Genomic DNA, 22,817 nt, shown 5'->3' on the forward strand with positions numbered 1-22,817 from the left:
GACCCAGGGCTAGGAATTACGTGTTACCCAGTTACCTGTTACACGTTAGACGTGTGGGCTGGCCTTCAGGAATGCATGGGGAGGAGGAAGAGAATGAGGAGCCTCAAACACCGAAGCAGGAAGGAAGGAAAAAAGGAACGAAAAACAGTGGTGAGGCTGTCATTATGTCAGCTACTGAGAATGCAGAACACATTTCCAAAAACACCCCAGACATGTTCCCCAAGGGAGAGGGAAAGGAATAGTAAGAGGATAGACATGCAGCACAGAAGGGAAAAGATGCTGCAAAGGCTGGAGGTCCGTGGTAGCTAACCACGAACCCACCAAAGAGCGGCGAGCCCGCAGGGGGCTGTACAGCTGTGTACCTCATTAATAAATGACCTACAAAATCTTTAAAGGGGATGACACCAGAAGAAGTGTTTACTGGAAGAAAATCGAACCCTTGGCGTTTAAGAGTATTTGGCAGTAAGACCTTCATTCATGTACCTAAAACACCGCAGACATAATAGGGATAAGAAGAGCATTAAATGCATACTTGGGATACTGTGAACAGAGCAAAGCATGTCACTTATTTCAACCACCCAACAAAAATTAATAAGAACAAGAGATGTAAGATTTAAAGAAAATATTGTTCAAGCGGAATATGATACAACAGCATCTAAGAAGTTTCAGGAGCCAATAATTATTCCCACAATGAAGCAGTAGTTGAATATTAACCTATTACAGATGAGGAGTATGACGACTCAAGATGTTTTGTATCTAATCAAAGCAGTTCAGTTCACAACATTCAAATTCATCAGAGGCAAAAAAATCTTTGACTCCTCACAACAAAGTCAAACGTTCAGAAGATCATTGAGAATCCTGAAACCAATAAAAATGAATGATTATGGGACCTACTACTTCACAGTGACAGAGAACTCAGATACATCATCAGTAGAAGAAGCTTTACACAGTAAAGAATCACACAACTTTATTCAACCAATTAAAGAAGAATTGCAGTCATATACCAAAAATCAGACATATGAAAGGGCAAGGTTACTTTCAGATATAAACCCAATAGAAACCAAACAGATTTAAAGACTAAAAAGAATCTGCAAGGGAACACCTTTAGGCGCAAAGTATGGCTAGTATTAAAGGATCTGCACAGACAAAGGGTGGAAACTAAGAAGGGACCAATCAGCTTGGTCATTGGTCCCTGTTATGGATGGATCAATCTCATTATATAGAAAAAATATTAAATACACATTACACTGAGGACTGCAATCCAGTTTCAACACCTTTGGCCATCAGTCAACTACTTACACATTATATGAGCCACAAGACAGACAGAGAGAGAAAAGCCATGAGAAATATGCCCTGAAGAGAAGCTGTAGGTAGCTTGATGTGTGCACACCTGGGAACCAGACCTCATCTCGCATATGCAACTGCAATTTTAAGTCGCTTCAACAATGCTCCAGGCATGCCTCACAGGCAGGTAGTTAAAAGAATAATGAAATACTTGAAGCCGACTAAGAACTTCAAGTTGCAATTTTCTAAAGAAGAAAATCAAAACATGACAGGATATAGTGATGCAGACTGAAGAGGAGACAAAGAGGACAATAAGACAGTCACTGGTTTTCTGTTTAAATCACAAGGAGTTGTTATTTCCCGTAACAGTACAAAACAACCCACAGTAACTTTATCAACTATTGAAGGTGAATACCCTGGCCTCAGTTTGTAACAGGCACTGCGACTACAGAGGTTAGAAAAGGAAGCCCCCTTGCCCTGAAAAAGACCCTATACAGCTTCATTGTGATAACAAAGGTGCAGTTGACTTATCCAAAACAAGTGGCTAAAGTGCACAACAAAGGTGTACGAAAGGAAGATCTATGAAGACAAGAGACGATGAGCATTTGTACAATACATCAAGGAAACTGGAGCTACAAAATGATAAAGATGACGATGAATTACACACGCCAACAATGGAAAATCCAAATATGATACTTAAAAAACTATCACTCACCATTTCTTCACATTTTACAGTTAAATTTCTTGAATTAAGTGATTTCTTAGAGAATTTAACAGCTTTTATACACTTAAAATAATTTAAAAGAAGATGTAATGAATGTAGATGGCATTGGTAACACTGCTGAAAAACATATGCTGGCAAAAAAAGGTAAATTCTATTTTTGTGTTAACAGATGGTGTTTTGTTTACTGTCAACCTAACCTCACTTTCCCGTTTCCAGTACATGTGCTTAGTACAATGTCCAATCGTGGTTGTAAAAACAACTCTGCTGACAGTTTTTGCTATATTTGTGGTGAATTTGTGATTAAACAACACCAAAGAAACATTACAGAATTTGTGAAAAAGGTTTATCTATCATACTTTGGATTTAAACTTGGTAATCAAGATAAATCTTGGGCACCGCATAAGGTATGTTATGTGTGTGTCACAGATCTGAGAAAATGGACCAAAAAGGGGGGAAAAGCCTTTAGATTTGCTGTTCCTATGATATGGAGGGAGCCAAGAAATCATTACAATGATTTCTACTTTTGCAGTGTTGATATTACTGGTCATAATTCGAAAAACAATACGGTAATAAGCTACCCTAACCTTCCGTCTTCCATCTGACCAGTAGGGCATGGTGTAATTTGCCGGTTCCTGAACCACCATTGTTGTTGTTGTGGTCTTCAGTCCCGAGACTGGTTTGATGCAGCTCTCCATGCTACTCTATCCTGTGCAAGCTTCTTCATCTCCCAGTACCTACTGCAACCTACATCCTTCTGAATCTGCTTAGTGTATTGATCTCTTGGTCTCCCTCTACGATTTTTACCCTCCATGCTGCCCTCCAATGCTAAATTTGTGATCCCTTCATGCCTCAAAACATGTCCTACCAACCGATCCCTTCTTCTAGTCAACTTGTGCCACAAACTTCTCTTCTCCCCAATCCTATTCAATACCTCCTCATTAGTTACGTGATCTACCCACCTTATCTTCAGCATTCTTCTGTAGCACCACATTTCGAAAGCTTCTATTCTCTTCTTGTCCAAACTTGTTATCGTCCATGTTTCACTTCCATTCATGGCTACACTCCATACAAATACTTTCAGAAACGACTTCCTGACACTTAAATCTACACTCGATGTTAACAAATTTCTCTTCTTCAGAAACGATTTCCTTACCATTGCCGGTCTACATTTTATATCCTCTCTACTTCGACCATCATAATTTATTTTACTCCCTAAATAGCAAAACTCCTTTACTACTTTAAGTGTCTCATTTCCTAATCTAATCCTCTCAGCATCACCCGATTTAATTTGACTACATTCCATTATCCCCGTTTTGCTTTCAAGACAGTGTCCATTCCGTTCAACTGCTCTTCCAAGTCCTTTGCTGTCTCTGACAGAATTACAATGTCATCGGCGAACCTCAAAGTTTTTATTTCTTCTCCATGGATTTTAATACCTACAACGAATTTTTCTTTTGTTTCCTTTATTGCTTGCTCAATATACAGATTGAACATCGGGGAGAGGCTACAACCCTGTCTTACTCCCTTCCCAACCACTGCTTCCCTTTCATGTCCCTCGACTCTTATCACTGCCATCTGGTTTCTGTACAAATTGTAAATAGCCTTTCGCTCCCTGTATTTTACCCCTGCCACCTTTAGAATTTGAAAGAGAGTATTCCAGTCAACATTGTCAAAAGCTTTCTCTAAGTCTACAAATGCTAGAAACGTAGGTTTGCCTTTTCTTAATCTTTCTTCTAAGATAAGTCGTAAGGTTAGTATTGCCTCACGTGTTCCAACATTTCTACGGAATCCAAACTGATCTTCCCCGAGGTCCGCTTCTACCAGTTTTTCCATTCGTCTGTAAAGAATTCGCGTTAGTATTTTGCAGCTGCGACTTATTAAACTGATAGTTCGGTAATTTTCACATCTGTCAACACCTACTTTCTTTGGGATTGGAATTATTATATTCTTCTTAAAGTCTGTGGGTATTTCGCCTGTCTCATACATCTTGCTCACCAGATGGTAGAGTTTTGTCATGACTGGCTCTCCCAAGGCCATCAGTAGTTCTAATGGAATGTTGTCTACTCCGGGGGCCTTGTTTCGACTCAGGTCTCTCAGTGCTCTGTCAAACTCTTCACGCAGTATCTTATCTCCCATTTCATCTTCATATACATCCTCTTCCATTTCCATAATATTGTCCTCAAGTACATCGCCCTTGTATAAACCCTCTATATACTCCTTCCACCTTTCTGCCTTCCCTTCTTTGCTTAGAACTGGGTTGCCATCTGAGCTCTTGATATTCGTACAAGTGGTTCTCTTCTCTCCAAAGGTTTCTTTAATTTTCCTGTAGGCAGTATCTATCTTACCCCTAGTGAGACAAGCCTCTACATCCTTACATTTGTCCTCTAGCCATCCCTGCTTAGCCATTTTGCACTTCCTGTCGATCTCATTTTTGAGACGTTTGTATTCCTTTTTGCCTGCTTCATTTACTGCATTTTTATATTTTCTCCTTTCATCAATTAAATTCAATATTTCTTCTGTTACCCAAGGATTTCTATTAGCCCTCGTCTTTTTACCTACTTGATCCTCTGCTGCCTTCACTACTTCATCCCTCAGAGCTACCCATTCTTCTTCTACTGTATTTCTTTCCCCCATTCCTGTCAATTGTTCCCTTATGCTCTCCCTGAAACTCTGTACCACCTCTGGTTCTTTCAGTTTATCCAGGTCCCATCTCCTTAAATTCCCGCCTTTTTGCAGTTTCTTCAGTTTCAATCTGCAGTTCATAACCAATAGATTGTGGTCAGAATCCACATCTGCCCCTGGAAATGTCTTACAATTTAAAACCTGGTTCCTAAATCTCTGTCTTACCATTATGTAATCTATCTGATACCTTTTAGTATCTCCAGGATTCTTCCAGGTATACAACCGTCTTTCGTGATTCTTGAACCAAGTGTTAGCTATGATTAAGTTATGCTCTGTGCAAAATTCTACAAGGCGGCTTCCTCTTTCATTTCTTCCCCCCAATCCATATTCACCTACTATGTTTCCTTCTCTCCCTTTTCCTACTGACGAATTCCAGTCACCCATGACTATTAAATTTTCGTTTCCCTTCACTACCTGAATAATTTCTTTTATCTCGTCATACATTTCATCAATTTCTTCATCATCTTCAGAGCTAGTTGGCATATAAACTTGTACTACTGTAGTAGGCATGGGCTTTGTGTCTATCTTGGCCACAATAATGCGTTCACTATGCTGTTTGTAGTAGCTAACCCGCACTCCTATTTTTTTATTCATTATTAAACCTACTCCTGCATTACCTCTATTTGATTTTGTATTTATAACCCTGTAATCACCTGACCAAATGTCTTGCTCCTCCTGCCACCGAACTTCACTAATTCCCACTATATCTAACTTTAACCTATCCATTTCCCTTTTTAAATTTTCTAACCTACCTGCCCGATTAAGGGATCTGACATTCCACGCTCCGATCCGTAGAATGCCAGTTTTCTTTCTCCTGATAACGACATCCTCTTGAGTAGTCCCCGCCCGGAGATCTGAATGGGGGACTATTTTACCTCCGGAATATTTTACCCAAGAGGACGCCATCATCATTTAATCATACAGTAAAGCTGCATGTAAAGCTGCATGTCCTCGGGAAAAATTACGGCTGTAGTTTCCCCTTGCTTTCAGCCGTTCGCAGTACCAGCACAGCAAGGCCGTTTTGGTTAATGTTACAAGGCCAGATCAGCCAATCATCTAGACTGTTTCCCCTGCAACTACTGAAAAGGCTGCTGCCCCTCTTCAGGAACCACTTGTTTGTCTGGCCTCTCAACAGATACACCTCCGTTGTGGTTGCACCTACGGTACGGCCATCTGTATCGCTGAGGCACGCAAGCCTCCCCACCAACGGCAAGGTCCATGGTTCATGGGGGGAACCACCAGATGATTTAAATTCTGTTCCAACAGAAGTATTTTCTGATGCACAGTGTGATTTACATGGACCATGGTCATTGTAATACAGAAAGTCTAGAGCCCAAATTGTTTACTCAGACTGAGCTTAACCATTTGGTTAGAGATCTGGCCTTAACGAAAGAAAAATCTGAATTGCTTGGCTCTAGATTAAAAGAAAAGAACTTATGGGCAGTTGGAATCAGCATATACATGTATAGAAAGAGACAGCAGCAATTTTCCAAGTTTTTTCAACAAGAAGGTGATTTAGTGTACTGCTCAGACATTCCCAGTCTGATGAATGAGTTTGGTATTGAATACCAAAAGGAAGACTGGAGACTGTTTATTGATTCATCCAAAACTAGTTTAAAGGCTGTTTTATTACACAATGGTAACGTGTGCATCTATACCTGCTGGACATTCTGTACACATGAAAGAAATCTATGAAAACCTAGAAATAAGCTACACTGCTCATGGTTGGATGATATGTGGCAATCTAAAAGTAACATGCATGCTCCTTGGTCAGCAAGGTGGCTTTGCCAAATTTCCATGTTTCTTGTGTGAATGGGATAGTAGGGCTAGGGATCCACAATGGTGCAGAAAGAAATGGCCTGTGAGGGAGTCTTTAAAACCTGGTGAGAAGAACATTCTTCGCAAAAACTTTGTAGATCCAAAAAACGTATTCCTACCACCTCTACATATAAAGTTAGGCCTAATGAAAAAGGTTGTAAAGGCTTTGCCTAAAGATGGACCATGTTTTAAGTATCTCTGCCAGAAGTTTCCACACCTTTCAGAAGCTAAACTAAAAGAAGGCATCTTTGTCGGGCCTGACATTAAAAAATTGATGTTTAATGTTAACTTTGAATCCACAATGACCTTAAATGAGAAAGAAGGATGGGTATCATTCAAGCAAGTCGTTACAAAGTTCTTAGGACATGAAAAAGACCCAGATATGTTTCTATAATAGCTACAATGCTATAAACGTTTAAAACTTTAGGATGTTTACTGAGCCTGGAAGTTCACTTTTTGAACAGTCACCTTGATTACTTCCCATACAATATGGGAGATGTTAGAGAGGAGCAAGGAGAGCGTTTTCAACAGGACATTAATGTGATTGAAAAACGCTATCAAGGCCACTGGAACACCAACATGATGGGGGACTACTGTTGGTCACTTCACCGAGAAGTTCAGCAAGTAACTCATCGTAGAAAAAGCTACACAAGAAGCTTCAAAGAAAAGAAGAGAAAGAAAATACAAACCAATTCCAGCTGAGCGAACCCTCTATTAACACACAGTATTGTTTTAAGTAGCTTACTGTAAATACAAATCATGCTTATGTCGTAACAAAGCATTTCATTAATTTCCCTGTTTACTGTTTAGCATAGGAATTTTATACTATATAATAAAAAGCGTGTTGCACAAGAACTATGGGTGATCCAAAAAAACTAAGGCCAGATTTGGATTCAGCTCATACAAATCTATAAAGATCAACTATCAAAGTAAAAAAAAATTTTCATTGATCTGTGTTATGTACTTAAAAAAAGGTTCAAAATGTAAAGAAATATATACATCAATCATGTTTCTGTTAACTATATTTTTGCATTAAGAATATACAGACATAGAGGGCTATTAAGAAAGAGTGAGAGGAAAAGCACAGAAGTAATAATGTATAACTGACACAATACCAACTCTTTCCTACATAAAACAAATATATAAGAAACCAGAACTGAGAATATTAGAAAAACAAGGTTCACTTACCACCAATATCTTTTCTTCCAATCTCTTCCTCTTGTGCAGATCCCTGTAGTACAAACCTGTGAAGAATTATTTGCGCAGGAATAACAACATGAATCTTATTTGACATTTGATTGAAACATGACAAAATATTTTCTGTTATTTCTGAAATATTTAACAAAATCTACTGATGAATCCTCAACTAAAATTCCTATTTCTATTTATAATTTCAATAACAACATAACAGCCTAATATATATATCTCAAATTAAAGAAATGAGCACTACAGTAGCAGCTAGCGCTGACTGCAAAAACAGAACAGTTTCATCAACAGAGGATATGATGATTTGTTTTGTTTTGCATATTCCGGTCTTTATTTGCACCTACTATTTTCCTCCCTCTCCAGTTGCCTCTAGAACAAAGTTAATTATTCTCAGATGCCATAGCAGATGTCCCACTAATATGTCCCATCAAAATTATGAGGCAGAATAGCTGGCCAATATCTACAGAAGGTGAAATTTAGGTACCGCCAAAAGGCACATATAAAAATACGCTTACTATCCTAGCTTTCAGAAATATGAGTGGAGAGGAACAGGCTGGGCGATGTTAAAAAGGAAGGGCAACTCACTCAGATGCTAAGAGAAAAGGGACCCACCTGATGTGAAGACAAAATGGAAAATTGGGGGCCGGGGGGGGGGGGGGGGGATATAGGTGTGGAGGAAATAAGAACTGTGCCCTCTTCAATTCAGAGATGAGGAAGGAGCTGTCACTCACAGGGGAGTTCCATAGAATTACTTCCTCTCTGTTTTTTTTTTAGTGTTTCCTCAGTTTGTATTTTACCTGACCACTTAAATTTTGATTTACTTCAATAAATTATGTTTTCAATATTTCCAGTTTCTTTTTCTCTCACTTTACCACGGCCCACATTTCACTTCTATGTATTGCCTTGCTCCATATTCAATTGCACAAACTTATCCATCAATTAACCCATCTATTGCAAAAATCTCCTACTAACACATAATTTTCATATTGTTGTTGAAAATAACAACAACAACAATAATAATAATAATAATAATAAAAACCAACAGAACTCTATTTTAAAAATTTCTTATTTTAATATTCACATAGGGTAAATAAGAAATAACAGTTCTCAATAAGGCACTCTTCTTAGAATTCTTCTGTTATTCTTTTCTTCCTTCTTTTAGTATGGGTGCAAGCAGTCACGTATATATATATATATATATATATATATATATATATATATATATATATACACAAAATCATAAATATGAAATAACAGTTTCCAACACAGCCAGTTTTGAAAGTATTAACATGTATTTCCTAACTTTACTCATTGCTTTTTGAACACAAGTAGGTGATGTGTTTTTTGCAAACATGTTTATTAAATTTTCAACACAGTAAGTTTGCTTTACTGTCATTGCAGAAAAAGATGTAATGTGCACAGTGTAGGTTTTCTTGTTGTTACTGATTTTGACACATCCACCACATCTTCATTGTTTTGGATCCTTCTGACCATTCTCAGAGAATTTTCCGTTCTTAGGAAATATGTCCTTGATGCAATGTGTTCTGGTATGAGTTAATTCACAAGTTCCTCCAAGAATATTCTACTTCTAGTCAATTTTCTTGCATTCCAATTAGTGCCAAACTCTACAAGACATATACATTATAAGCAGAAAATCAACATTACTGTGGGAAACCATTATTGACAACTTCTTGGTTTTTCATTTGCAGGTATGTATATCTGTTAGGTGATCAAGTGCGCCTTCAGCAATTTTCATTGAATCATAATTCAAAATCATTTTTGCCTTCTTATCAGCCCTATAACTGATTTCATCATTATGCTGGCATGTGCCAGTTCTCATTATTACAGCCTTCTTTTTTCTCTTCGGAAATTAACTGACCACAGTAGCTATGATCCTCCTTGCCAGTCATGTTTTCTGGAAGCTCTGGCTTATTTTAAAGCATAGTTCCTAACACTCTTAACTTCTTTTTCAGGGATAACTGCCTCTTTGCTCTTTGATGTAAAAAAGTTGTCACTTGTCATATTCTGACCTCGTAACTCACAAGTGAGATCAGCAACGACCCTCAAATTGCCAGATTTTATTTTATTTTTTTCCTGTGAAATTTGGGCTTTCAGTGTGTATGAAGATTTTTTGCCACACAGTGTCCTTATTTTGATCCCATATTTTGCCAGTTTATTGGGGATATATTGTTTGAACGGGCAACAATATCTAAATGCTACGAACTGCTTGGTGACAGTAACCTTTGCTTCTAAATTATCAATGTCTGTCCACTGTTTACTATAAACTCACTGCCCCTCAATATTTGATATTTCTGTTATTTCATTTCAAATGAAATTGATTCTCTTGGTTGCATTCCTGGTAGCTCCTGGTGCACCCCTGATGACATTTGAAGCTAATAGGTAGCCATGTTGTGCTAGCGGGTGTAACTGTCATTCTGTATACCCATTTTACAAAGAAAAGACTGTACACTATTTTGTACAGGCTTTAGACTGTCGTCACTGTAATCGGAATGCTTGACATGATCCTCGAACTTGGAAAACACCCACTTAACTTTTGTGGAATTTACGAACCCTTCCAGCTCACCATTTGCCAATGATTTAATTGCCATGGAGTCATAATTCAGACTGAGCACACACAATGAAGATTCACAGAACTGAGAAGTGTTAAATCATTTGTTTGAAAAAGCAAGAATCAGGTCCATTGTTGTAAGCACAGTGTTTTTTGACTGATCACAGTTTGAGCAGTGATAATCTTATTACCATAAAAAATAACTGAATACTAAAACATATTTGACATTAAAGGTTACGATCCGAAAGTTACATGTGTCACTATTAAGGTTTATGACCTACTACTAAAAATATTTTGAAACATTTATTACAGACATATTTCTCATCCATTTTTCAGTCACTGAATTTCATAAAGTTAACTTAGTATTTAAATGATGAGATATGAAAATTACAATCATTGTTGGTCATATAGACCCGAACAAACAGTGGGGTTAAAAACCAATATCTGACAGCAGTAGGCCTCTTAAATAAAGAAAGTTTTTCCTTCCTCTGAGCTAATCTACTGCTAACAACTTCCCTGGTCCAGTCATCCTGCATAGCTAAACCTCTAGAAAAAAGATTGTCATCATTTCTACCAATGAGTCATTCTGAAATTGATCCTCATAAAGTCAGTTGTCTCTTTTTCAACTACTCAGCATCACTCTCCTCTTAAGTCTTTCTTCCCTCAAACCCATACTCGGAGAAAAGTATGCTGTACATGTCATTCACCAGGTCTGGTCTTCCTTAAAGTCAATCAGATGGGTTATGCTGCCTGCAAATTTTAGCATTTGTTTCCATATAATTCTTCTGGATGTACTGCTGTGTTTTAGAATTAGCACCTGATCCCTATTTCTTTTCTGAAAGTTTCTTTCACTTTTTTCATTACTGTTTCAGTGTTTAGATTGAGCAGCAAAGACACAAAACTGCAACCCTACCATACACTCTCTTAAACATCAACTTATCTTTCTTGACTTTCCACTTTTATTACTACAGATTATTGACTTTTAAATGTAGGCACAGTATACATGATGCATCTGTTTCTCTTCTTTACAAATATGAATTATTAACGTTGTGGCTGTGCTCTCTTGTAATGCTTTGTGGTTCCTGGCTGGATGAGGAGAGGGTAGTATGATAGATGGGTGGCTGGTTTCCTCTCCCTACAAGAAAACATGTACACGAGGTCAAAAAACGCTTTATTACAGGAACCAATTAAGTACTTAACTTCAATGATGTTCAGTCTGAAGTTCTGTAGTTAACAGCAATCAAATAACAAGTTCCAATTCTTGAATCTTGCCCTTGTCCATATCAAAACTACATACAATGACTAATGTTCCCTCAAGGTGTGAGGCAACGACTACCACTCTGTAAGACTAGAACACAGTGCGACTTATTGAGGTGCAATGCAAACTGAACCCCTGAGGTGCAATGCAGACTGAACCCCAATGTGACATACTGAGGTACTGAGACTGAGTTATTGAGACAGCTCAGTCGGTAGCAGTGGCCTATATGCACGCTGCCCATCAGGTGTTATCAGCGCGTAACCGTAGAGCATGTCTTGGTCTTCTCTTGTCACAGGCGTGCTTAGTTCAGCACCTGCTACAAAATGTTTCCTTGTTCTGACCGGTGTGCTGGCGAAGGTGTACACCAGCACAATTAAAATGACTGCCAAAAGATTTTCACATTTACCCACTTCATTGAAGCCCAAGTTGCAAGCAGGTCTCACAACAAGCCGGACTATACCCAAGTCAGTTGCAGTCACCATTCTACAGGCACTGCATGGCATCCTCAGAGCTAAAGACACCAAAAGATAAGTCACCCAGTGACCATCATATCCCTGACATGTCATTCTGCCTCTACAGGTCTCAAGTTCAACTGTGCACACCTGAACAGTGTCTCCAACTGTACAAATTCAAGGATTTTTCCAGGGTTTTCAAGGCAAATTTTATCCATGTTACCTTTTTAATTAAATCTGAGACCTTTTTCAAAACCTTATTAGACTATGCACAATTAATTATACATTGTTTCTTTAGTAGTATAAGTCAAAGATACAAATTAAAACATTTTAAAAATATTAAACATTGTATATTGATCTACGGGCAATAAAAAATACAAAATAACAAAATTATAAATTCTGTTTTTGCAGATGTATATATATTCTAACTTGCTGATAAAAGTAAACAAAATGTGCAAATCTGTCACAATAAAAATGAATAAATCATTCTTTAAATTTTCTGTGTCTGCTGAAATGTTTGAGGCTTCACTCAATGTAAGTGCTCTTTTTAATGATAATTCTTTGATTTCAGCTTGCTTTCATTTGTTCACTAATTGTTCCTCCTGTTCTCCTTCAGCTTCTTCACCTTATGCTTCATATCACATCTGTACAAAAAAGTGCACTGCAAAAACAGTGCATACGATTTTTGGCGATGTTGAAATTCTCAACTCCATTTGCATCCTGGAATGAGTCATCTATGCATTTTAGAGTAATGAGGGGTTTTTTTCTGTTTGAGTTTCAACTATAATTTCAGAGTTTACAGAAAAGCTTTGTACAACAAAAGCATTTCCATTTGAGATTATTAAAATAATTTGCACAAAATCTCAGAAATTTGGTCCCGGATTTGAAGATTTTTTGTTTATATTAAACTAGAATTTATCAAGTGGATTTTCACGTCTCTTGTAACATTTCATCTCGTTTTCAATTCTTTTTTCTCTGCAGATCTCCACAAATTCAAGTTTGACATGGTCTGCCTTTCAACAAACATTCTTCCACTTCATACCAAATTTTTAAGACATACTGTCAATCTTCTTTGAGCTATTTCCTGGTTTCATGTAATTTTTGGATTCAAGCAGGAAACTGGATGCTTTAAGTACTATTTGAGGAGTGATCTTTCTCGCAACTTCTCCACTATGCCAATGATGCAAGCTTGCATGTTTTCCTTTACTAACAATACTTTTTTTTTCAGATATATTCTTAATTTTTTTTCAGCACACTTCTTCTCGCAAAATCCAGATTGAACTATCCTGCTGTAACAAGATTCTTTATATCCTTTGAAGTTGATTTTCATTAAAGATGAATTTTTGCTTTTTAAGACATCTACACTCCTGGAAATTGAAATAAGAACACCGTGAATTCATTGTCCCAGGAAGGGGAAACTTTATTGACACTTTCCTGGGGTCAGATACATCACATGATCACACTGACAGAACCACAGGCACATAGACACAGGCAACAGAGCATGCACAATGTCGGCACTAGTACAGTGTATATCCACCTTTCGCAGCAATGCAGGCTGCTATTCTCCCATGGAGACGATCGTAGAGATGCTGGATGTAGTCCTGTGGAACGGCTTGCCATGCCATTTCCACCTGGCGCCTCAGTTGGACCAGCGTTCGTGCTGGACGTGCAGACCGCGTGAGACGACGCTTCATCCAGTCCCAAACATGCTCAATGGGGGACAGATCCGGAGATCTTGCTGGCCAGGGTAGTTGACTTACACCTTCTAGAGCACGTTGGGTGGCACGGGATACATGCGGACGTGCATTGTCCTGTTGGAACAGCAAGTTCCCTTGCCGGTCTAGGAATGGTAGAACGATGGGTTCGATGACGGTTTGGATGTACCGTGCACTATTCAGTGTCCCCTCGACGATCACCAGTGGTGTACGGCCAGTGTAGGAGATCGCTCCCCACACCATGATGCCGGGTGTTGGCCCTGTGTGCCTCGGTCGTATGCAGTCCTGATTGTGGCGCTCACCTGCACGGCGCCAAACACGCATACGACCATCATTGGCACCAAGGCAGAAGCGACTCTCATCGCTGAAGACGACACGTCTCCATTCGTCCCTCCATTCACGCCTGTCGCGACACCACTGGAGGCGGGCTGCACGATGTTGGGGCGTGAGCGGAAGACGGCCTAACGGTGTGCGGGACCGTAGCCCAGCTTCATGGAGACGGTTGCGAATGGTCCTCGCCGATACCCCAGGAGCAACAGTGTCCCTAATTTGCTGGGAAGTGGCGGTGCGGTCCCCTACGGCACTGCGTAGGATCCTACGGTCTTGGGGTGCATCCGTGCGTCGCTGCGGTCCGGTCCCAGGTCGACGGGCACGTGCACCTTCCGCCGACCACTGGCGACAACATCGATGTACTGTGGAGACCTCACGCCCCACGTGTTGAGCAATTCGGCGGTACGTCCACCCGGCCTCCCGCATGCCCACTATATGCCCTCGCTCAAAGTCCGTCAACTGCACATACGGTTCACGTCCACGCTGTCGCGGCATGCTACCAGTGTTAAAGACTGCGATGGAGCTCCGTATGCCACGGCAAACTGGCTGACACTGACGGCGGCGGTGCACAAATGCTGCGCAGCTAGCGCCATTCGACGGCCAACACCGCGGTTCCTGGTGTGTCCACTGTGCCGTGCGTGTGATCATTGCTTGTACAGCCCCCTCGCAGTGTCCGGAGCAAGTATGGTGGGTCTGACACACCGGTGTCAATGTGTTCTTTTTTCCATTTCCAGGAGTGTAGTTTCACAACCTATTGCTTCAAAATGTTCATAGGATTATGCAGTAACTTACATCATACAGAAATGAAGCAATCAGGACATCACCCTGAAAATCTAATGACAATGGTTCCAACAAACGTGCTGTTGAACTGAAGAATGTCAGTTTTGGAGCTAGCAAAGTGTCACCGACAGATTCAGAAACAACTATGAAACTTGATGACTGAGGAATAGTTTTCGATTTTTATTATCTCAGTAACATAACTTCGAATTTGTTCATAAATTACTACAGCTTTTCAGTTGCATTGGCATTTTTAACTCATCTTGTGCTACAAACCGACTTCGAAAAAGATGAAGATCCAGTTATCTCAGCTTATTGTGACCTTCGTGCAGGTGAATCACGAAATAAATAATAAAGCACTCTCAAAAATGACACAATTTCCCAATTAGTTTTGGATGTGTCTGTTTTGAAAGTGCCAAGTCGTATGTGCAAACTGCAGGTACCAACTTTTAGCAGTTTTATACAACTGAAGGATTCTTTTAGTTATTCAAAAGTTTTAACTTCAAATTGGTCCATTCATTGATAATTGGTATTCCAAACCCAACTACCTCTTTACATCTTCAAGCAAATCATTTCGCTTGTATGTTTCAGAAAAGCAGAATGAAAATAACATGTCATTATTAATGATTTATCATGGTTCCAAATTCGTACATATAAATCCATTGTTTTCTTTTATTTATAGAAACAGCATTCACACTTTCATCAAATTTGAGTACAATCATTTCATATTTTTCAATGAGGTCAGCAAGTTGATGTCTCATGTATGGTGCCAATCCATAAACAATATTGTTACAAAGATATGATTTTTGCAATTGCATTTCCTTTGAAACTACACTACCCAGAAATAATGAAGGAAACAGTGCTACACAGGCTGCTAAGCTCCAAACTAACAAATTACTCCTGGTGGTTTGCAAACACCACAAAATTTCAGCTAGTGTAACGTCATCCGATAGTAAACATCATCTGCAATGTAGACTGATTCCCAAGATAGTTGTGTGGCTTTCAATATACTGTTTTGTTTGATACTGGAACTCCTATTAAAAATGACACAATCTATATTAACTAGTAAATAATGCACATTTACAAATTAATAAATTGTACTTCAGATTAAAAACAGTCTACAATATTTCTCAAAATTGGGTTTAAATTCCCACCTCCCTCAAGAAAAATAAAAATCTGTGCAAACAAATATTTTCTTCCCATCCCCACTTTCTTCCTCGCATACACATCTACAGAGATTCTCTGCAAGCCACCATACGGTGCATGGCCGAGGGTACCCTGTGCCACCACTAGTCATTTCCTTTCCTGCTCCCTCACAAACACAGCGAGGGAAAAACAACTGTCTATATGGCTTTGTATGAGCCCTAATTTCCTGTATCGTTTCTTCATGGTCCTTAAACACAATACATGTTTGCGCCAGTAGAATTGTTCTGCAATCAGCTTGAAATACTGGTTCTCTAAGTTTTCTCAACAGTATTTCTCAAAAAGAACATTGCCTTTCCTCCAAGGATTCCCATCCCAAAGCATTTCCGTAACAGTTATATGTTATTCGAACATATCGGTAACAAATCTAGCAGCCCACCTCTGAATTGCTTCGTTGTCTTTTGATGCATATTTTATTAAGGTTTTTAGTATCTATCATTGAGAAGAATATTGTATGCATAACTGGGCAAATGTGATTCTCAAGTCTCAACCTGTATGATGTTTGAACTCGCTTTTGGCTCATACAGATAATCTCACACTTATTAAACAGCAAACAGTCAATCCCTGTTCCAACTGCTGCAAGTTGTTTAACAGCTTCCAGGGTAACAAAAATTTTATTTTCTGTATTTCATATAATTACTGACCACATTTAGAAATTTAAAATCCTGTAGTAATCTACTTATTAAGAGATATGGGGGTTGATGTTGCTTCACGTCCGTGGGCGTAAACCTGAAATTTGCCCCACATGTGACCCCTGGGTGGTGCTAAGAAGGCAACAAAACAGGCAGCCAGACAATCATTCTAGATCTCCTGGCTATTCGAGAAGTACATAACTGAGAGAAAATGACTCATAATCACATAAAAAGCCCTTCTCAGGGCCAAAAATCTAGGAAACTTGGAACAAGTATTAAAATACGCCAACCAAATATTGAGGTCATTAGTAAAACCAAATATCAAATTCTTCAAAAGTTATTGACTTAACACAACATTGATATAGTTGCCCTACAGAAAACCCACACAGATAATGTAGATCAACTATGCTCCAGAGGAAAAATACCAGGATATATCATTGGTGTAACATACGACCACACCTATGGAGTAGCAACATACATCAAAAATAAAATAGAGAATGCTCACTTGCTATCCACTTCCACAAATGACAATATCCACTCCGTGATAATCAAAATAGGTGAATTGGTCATAAGTAACATTTACAAACCACCAGGATCCGCATGGCCAGCAGATGTGCTCCAATCATATTGCCGTCCCGTGGTCTTTGTAGGAAACTTTAACAGCCACCACACGCAAAAACGATACAGAACAACTGATACAAATGGTGAAGCCTTAGCAAACTGGGCAGAAAAAAACAACATCCACCTCATTTTCGATGCTAAAGATCACAGTTCCTTCGGATCAGCAGCCTGGAAATGGGAGTATGACCCAGACCTTTGCTTTGCCACAGCAGATGAAAATCATTAGCTGCTCAACACAAGCCAAAATGTTTTGCCAGATTTCACTAACAGTCAACACCGTCCAGTCCTAGTAGAAATTGGCACAAGTATTCCATTGATAACCTCAAGTCCTTGACCCAGATGGAACCTACAAAAAGCAGATTGGAAAGCTTACTCTGAAGATTTTGATAAATGCCTGAGATGGATCCCTCCATCTGCCGATAGCTGTAAAATATTTGTGGGAGCAGCCATCAGTACAGCAAAAAAGCACATACCTAGAGGATACCACAAAGAATACAGTCCTGGCTGGGAAGAGAAATGTAAGGAACTGTATAATGACTACCAAAGCAGCAGTGACAGAGAAATAGCAGATGAACTCATACACAGCCTCGATACTTCACAACAACAGAAGTGGATGGAAACTACTCAGACCATGGACTTTGAAGTATCCAGCAAAAAAAAAGTATGGTACCTGCTTCAAAAACTAGGAGGAGCCAGCCTTATCACTCGAGAAGAATACCCCACAACACCTAACAAAATTGCTGTGCACATTGTTAAAACATCTAAAGGGGTAAACCACCAAGAGAGACAACAATACACATTAAACGTGAACTTAGCAAGCTAATAGCAACAGCCAGTGTTGACATTAAATATTGATGTGACATTACCCTTCGAAGAGATCTCGGCACCAATAAAGGACACAAAACCAGGTAAAGCCTCCACACTGCTTAGCATGGTGTACAAATTTCTGGAACGAATACTACATAACAGGATCAGTCAGACAATACTCACAGCCATCCCAGTAGAACAAGCCAGCTTTCATCCTAACCGAAGCTGTGCAGACCTAGTCCTGGCCCTTACAACACATATTGAAGCGAGATTTCAGGAACCATTAGGTCTACACCTAACATATGGCCACCTGTCCTTAGTCATATTGTCATGCAGAAGAAGGTGTAACTAGATGAATGACGAACTCTAAGTTCACTTAACAAAGGTTTATTCAGCACTTGCACATACAAGAGCGCGGAGCGAATTGCCTCCGGCCAGAACACATACAGTATATATACAGCTACAGAACATTCCAGTACAATGATTCTTGACATTTGTGGATACGTCTAAAATGTACTTAGAAATTAAAATTGTACAGTACAGATAAGTTTTGAACTCACAACCCTCCATGCAACAGTTTAGTATCAAACCACTACACCACAGAGCTATTCAGCTTCCTCTATGACATTGCTCCCTCCTTAAGAGAACAGTATCTCAGTGGTACATCCTCCTAGTCCGGGAACGAGTCATTGGTCCTGCCTACTCCGACTCCTGATGACTGATTCTCGCCCTGGAGGTGATCTTCTTAGAACTTCTTTTGCTGCTACACTCTTCGTCGCCTTTCCACTTGTTGCCTGTCGCTGAAGCTCCAAATTTACCCTGGGTTGCAGGATCCTTATAAGGCTACATTCGAAGGACATGGACTGTATCTCTGACCTTTTGTCATCTTGCGTTGGGGTTGAAATCTTCAACTTCATAAGTAACATCAGACAACTGTCTTACAACCTTATAAGGTCCAAAGTAGCACCTGAGGAGCTTCTCAGAGAGACCAACCTTCCAAACAGGAGTGAAGATCCAGACGAGATCACCAGACTGGCAGACAACAGGGCGGTGTCATACCTTCAGCGATCGTTTTCTTGAGCATGCAGCACGCCAAGTCGAGCTAACTGCGGAGCTTTCTCAGCTCAGGTTAACACCTGGTCGACATAGTCGTCGTCCACCGAGCGAGGTGGCGCAGTGGTTAGCACACTGGACTCGCATTCGGGAGGACGACAGTTCAATCCCGTCTCCGGCCATCCTGATTTAGGTTTTCTGTGATTTCCCTAAATCGCTTCAGGCAAATGCCGGGATGGTTCCTTTGAAAGGGCACGGCCGATTTCCTTCCCCATCCTTTCCTCACCCGAGCTTGCGCTCCGTCTCTAATGACCTCGTTGTCGACGGGACGTTAAACACTAATCTCCTCCTCCTCCTCCACATCATCAGGACGTAACAGAAACACAGGGTCCATCATCATAGTCACCTCACACCCATGCACCAGGAAAAATGGCGTAAATCCTGTGGTGTCTTGTTTGGCGGTGTTGTAGGCAAACGTCATGAAAGGTAGCACATCATCCCAGTTGCTCTGCTCAACATTGATGAACACTGATAGCATGTCGGCCAAGGTCTTATCAAGGCGTTCAGTAAGACTGTTAGTTTGCAGATGGTAGGCAGTCATGTGATGAGTAATGTTGCACCGACGGCTTATCTCTGTCACATGATTCAACTGAAAAACTTTCCCTCAATCCGTAATTAACGACCTTGGGGCACTGTGTTTGAATACAATGTCTTCCTTGATGAATTTGGCTACCCTGGATGCTTCGACTGTTTTCACAGCTTTTGAATTGGCGTAGCGTGAGAGATAATCAGTTCAAACAATAACCCATCTATTGCCACTAGCAGACATTGGAAATTGTCCGAGGAGTTCAAGCCCAATATGCTGGAAAGGCATTTCAGCTGGTGGAATTGGTACGAGCTGGCCAGGTGGTTTCTGAAGAACTGCCTCTCTCCTCTGGCACTCTCAACAGTGCGACACACAGTGACGGACACCCCTAAATAAACCTGGCCAGAAAAATCTCTTGGGGATTCTATCGTATGTCTTAATAAATCCTAAATGTCCGACTTCAGGTGTGTCATGGAATTTCTGTAGAACATCTAAGCACATGTGTTTAGGAGTCACTGGTAGCCACCTCTTTCCAAACAGATCAAAGTTTTTCTTGCAAAGTAAAACATTAACTACCTTAAATGGTCGTTTCACATCCTGTGACCAATTTTAGGCAAGCATAATTTGAGACATCTTGGTGACGTTCTGCTCAGCAGAGAGATCGTGGAGTGCAGTGAGACATTCACTATCTTCATCAAAGTCTTGATGATATGTGTACACAGTAACTGTTCTCGAAAGAACAGATACCACTGATGACCGTGCAGCTTCTCTAGAATAAATGATAATTAATTGAAACCCTCAGCTGCCGACAGGTGTAGTTGATATACCTCGATGGGGACAGCTGAAAATGTGTGCCCTGACGGGGGCTTGAACCCGGGATCTCCTGCTTACATGGCAGGCGCTCTATCCATCTGAGCCACCGAGGACACAGATGAATAGTGCGACTGCAGGGACTTATCCCTTGCAGGCTTCCCATGAGACCCACATTCCCAACTGTCCACAATCTACATACGTTATGTTCCTAACAGATATTTGCCCATCCACTCATTACTCGCACCAACTAAGGTGACGATTCCCGTAAGAGTTCAGGCAACCTATGCGCATTCGCACAGACGAAGGTCAGTGGCTGGGTAGCCACTTAACTACATATGAAGGGCTTATTTCAATAGTGGTACAAGTCCATTTTTGTTCATATTGAGATACAGAGTCCTAAAGTTAAATGAGCGCTGAAAAATCTGCAGTTGAGATACCAGAAATATTCAAGCATATGGCTTCTTGCTAGAGATGAACCTTTCTTTCTGTTTGTTTGGATCATTGATGTCAGAAGCATTATAGGCAGAAAAGTGGAGGTAATGGACTTGTCCACTATTGAAATAAGCCCTTCATATGAAGATAGTAACTGTTCTCGAAAGAACAGATACCACTGATGATAGTGTAGCTTCTCTAAAATAAATGATAATTAATTGAAACCCTCAGCTGCCGACAGGTGTAGTTGATATACCTCGATGGGGACAGCTGAAAATGTGTGCCCCGACCGGGGCAAATGTGCACAGGTTGCCCAAACTCCTATGGGAATCACCACCTTAGTTGGCACGAGTAATGAGTGGATGAGCAAATATCTATTAGGAACATCACGTATGTAGATTGTGGACAGTTGGGAGTGTGGGTCTCACGGGAAGCGTGCAAGGGATAAGTCCCTGCAGTCACGCTATTCATCCGTGTCCTCAGTGGCTCAGATAGATAGAGTACCTGCAATGTAAGCAGGAGATCCCGGGTTCGAGTCCCGGTCGGGGCACACATTTTCAGCTGTCCCCATAGCGGTATATGAACTACACCTTTCAGCAGCTGAGGGTTTCACAATTATTTATCTAAGTCTTGATGGTCTTGCACATGGTTTCTTGAGACACAGTCAGCATCTTGATAGTTTCTTCCACTTTTGTACACTATGGTAACGTCATACTCTTGAAGACGTAGAGCCCATCTGGCGAGTTGTCATGTTGGATCCTTAAGACCTGTCAACCAACAAAGTGAATGATGGTCTGTAACAACTGTGATTGGCCTTCCATATAGATACTTTCGAAATTTGCACATGGCCCAGATCACAGCAAGACATTCTCTTTCTGTAGAGGAGTAGCTTCTCTTGGCTTTTGCAAGTGTCCTAGAAGCATAGGCTATAACCTTCTCTTTTCCATCCGAAATTTGCACCAGGACACCACCGATCCCATACCTGCTGGCATCTGTGCATAGTTCTGTAGGTGCTCCCTCATCATACAGACCAAGTAAAGGGTCATTTGTCAGAGCTTTTCACATAACATTGAAACAAGCTTGTTGAGCACCACCCCAGATAAATTTAGCATCAGCTTTTAACAACTCTTGGAGTGGACTGTCTTTGATAAAACGACGGTAATAAGAATATAATCTGAGGAAGTTTCTCACATCTCTAATACTTTTAGGAATAGGGAATTGTGTTATAGCTCTCACCTTTTCTAGGTCTGGCCACCACCTGAGTTTGACACAAGGTGTCCAAGTATTTTGATTTATTTTGCTCCAAAGAGATGGTTTCTTTTGCTCCAAAGAGACACTTTCTTGGATTAAGTTTCAGTCTGCCTTGTTGGAGACACTTAAGAATGGCCCTCAGTCTTTTTATACGTTCATCAAATGTCTCTGAGAACACTATAATGTCAAATAAATAACAAAGACACATCGTCCACTTCAGATGCCTTAAAAGATTATCCATCATCCATTCAAAAGTTGCTGGTGCATTACACAAACCAAACGGCATTTACCTTAAACTCATACAGGCCCTGAGGGGTGATGAATGCAGTTTTCTCACAATCAGCCACATCTACTTCGATTTGCCAGTATCCCAAGTACATATCCATGGTTGAGAAAAACTTAGCCCCCCCCTAAGACAATCTAGTGTATCGTCAATTCATGGAAGAGGGTAAACGTATGTTTAGCTATCTTATTAAGCTTCCTGTATTCAACACAAAAGCGCTAACTGCCATCCTTCTTCCTGATGAGGACCACTGGTGACGACCATAGGCTCTGCGAAGGCTGAATGTCGTCATTCTTCATCATTTTTTCTACCTCGTCACGA

At 40.3% G+C, this 22,817-nt stretch overlaps 1 protein-coding gene across 4 annotated transcripts in view; it reads right to left on the bottom strand.

The window, feature by feature from the left end:
- Nucleotides 1-22,817, bottom strand: part of LOC124776718 (ATP-dependent DNA/RNA helicase DHX36-like) — a 239,928-nt gene that overhangs the window by 184,025 nt on the left and 33,086 nt on the right. For all 4 annotated transcript variants that reach the window (XM_047251833.1, XM_047251834.1, XM_047251832.1 and 1 more), the window contains exon 3: nucleotides 7,697-7,752. In XM_047251833.1, the coding sequence (XP_047107789.1) occupies nucleotides 7,697-7,752 (56 nt within the window). The remainder of the gene's footprint in view (nucleotides 1-7,696; nucleotides 7,753-22,817) is intronic.

This window comes from Schistocerca piceifrons, chromosome 2 (genome assembly GCF_021461385.2).
Source record: "Schistocerca piceifrons isolate TAMUIC-IGC-003096 chromosome 2, iqSchPice1.1, whole genome shotgun sequence".
Lineage (NCBI taxonomy): Eukaryota > Metazoa > Arthropoda > Insecta > Orthoptera > Acrididae > Schistocerca > Schistocerca piceifrons.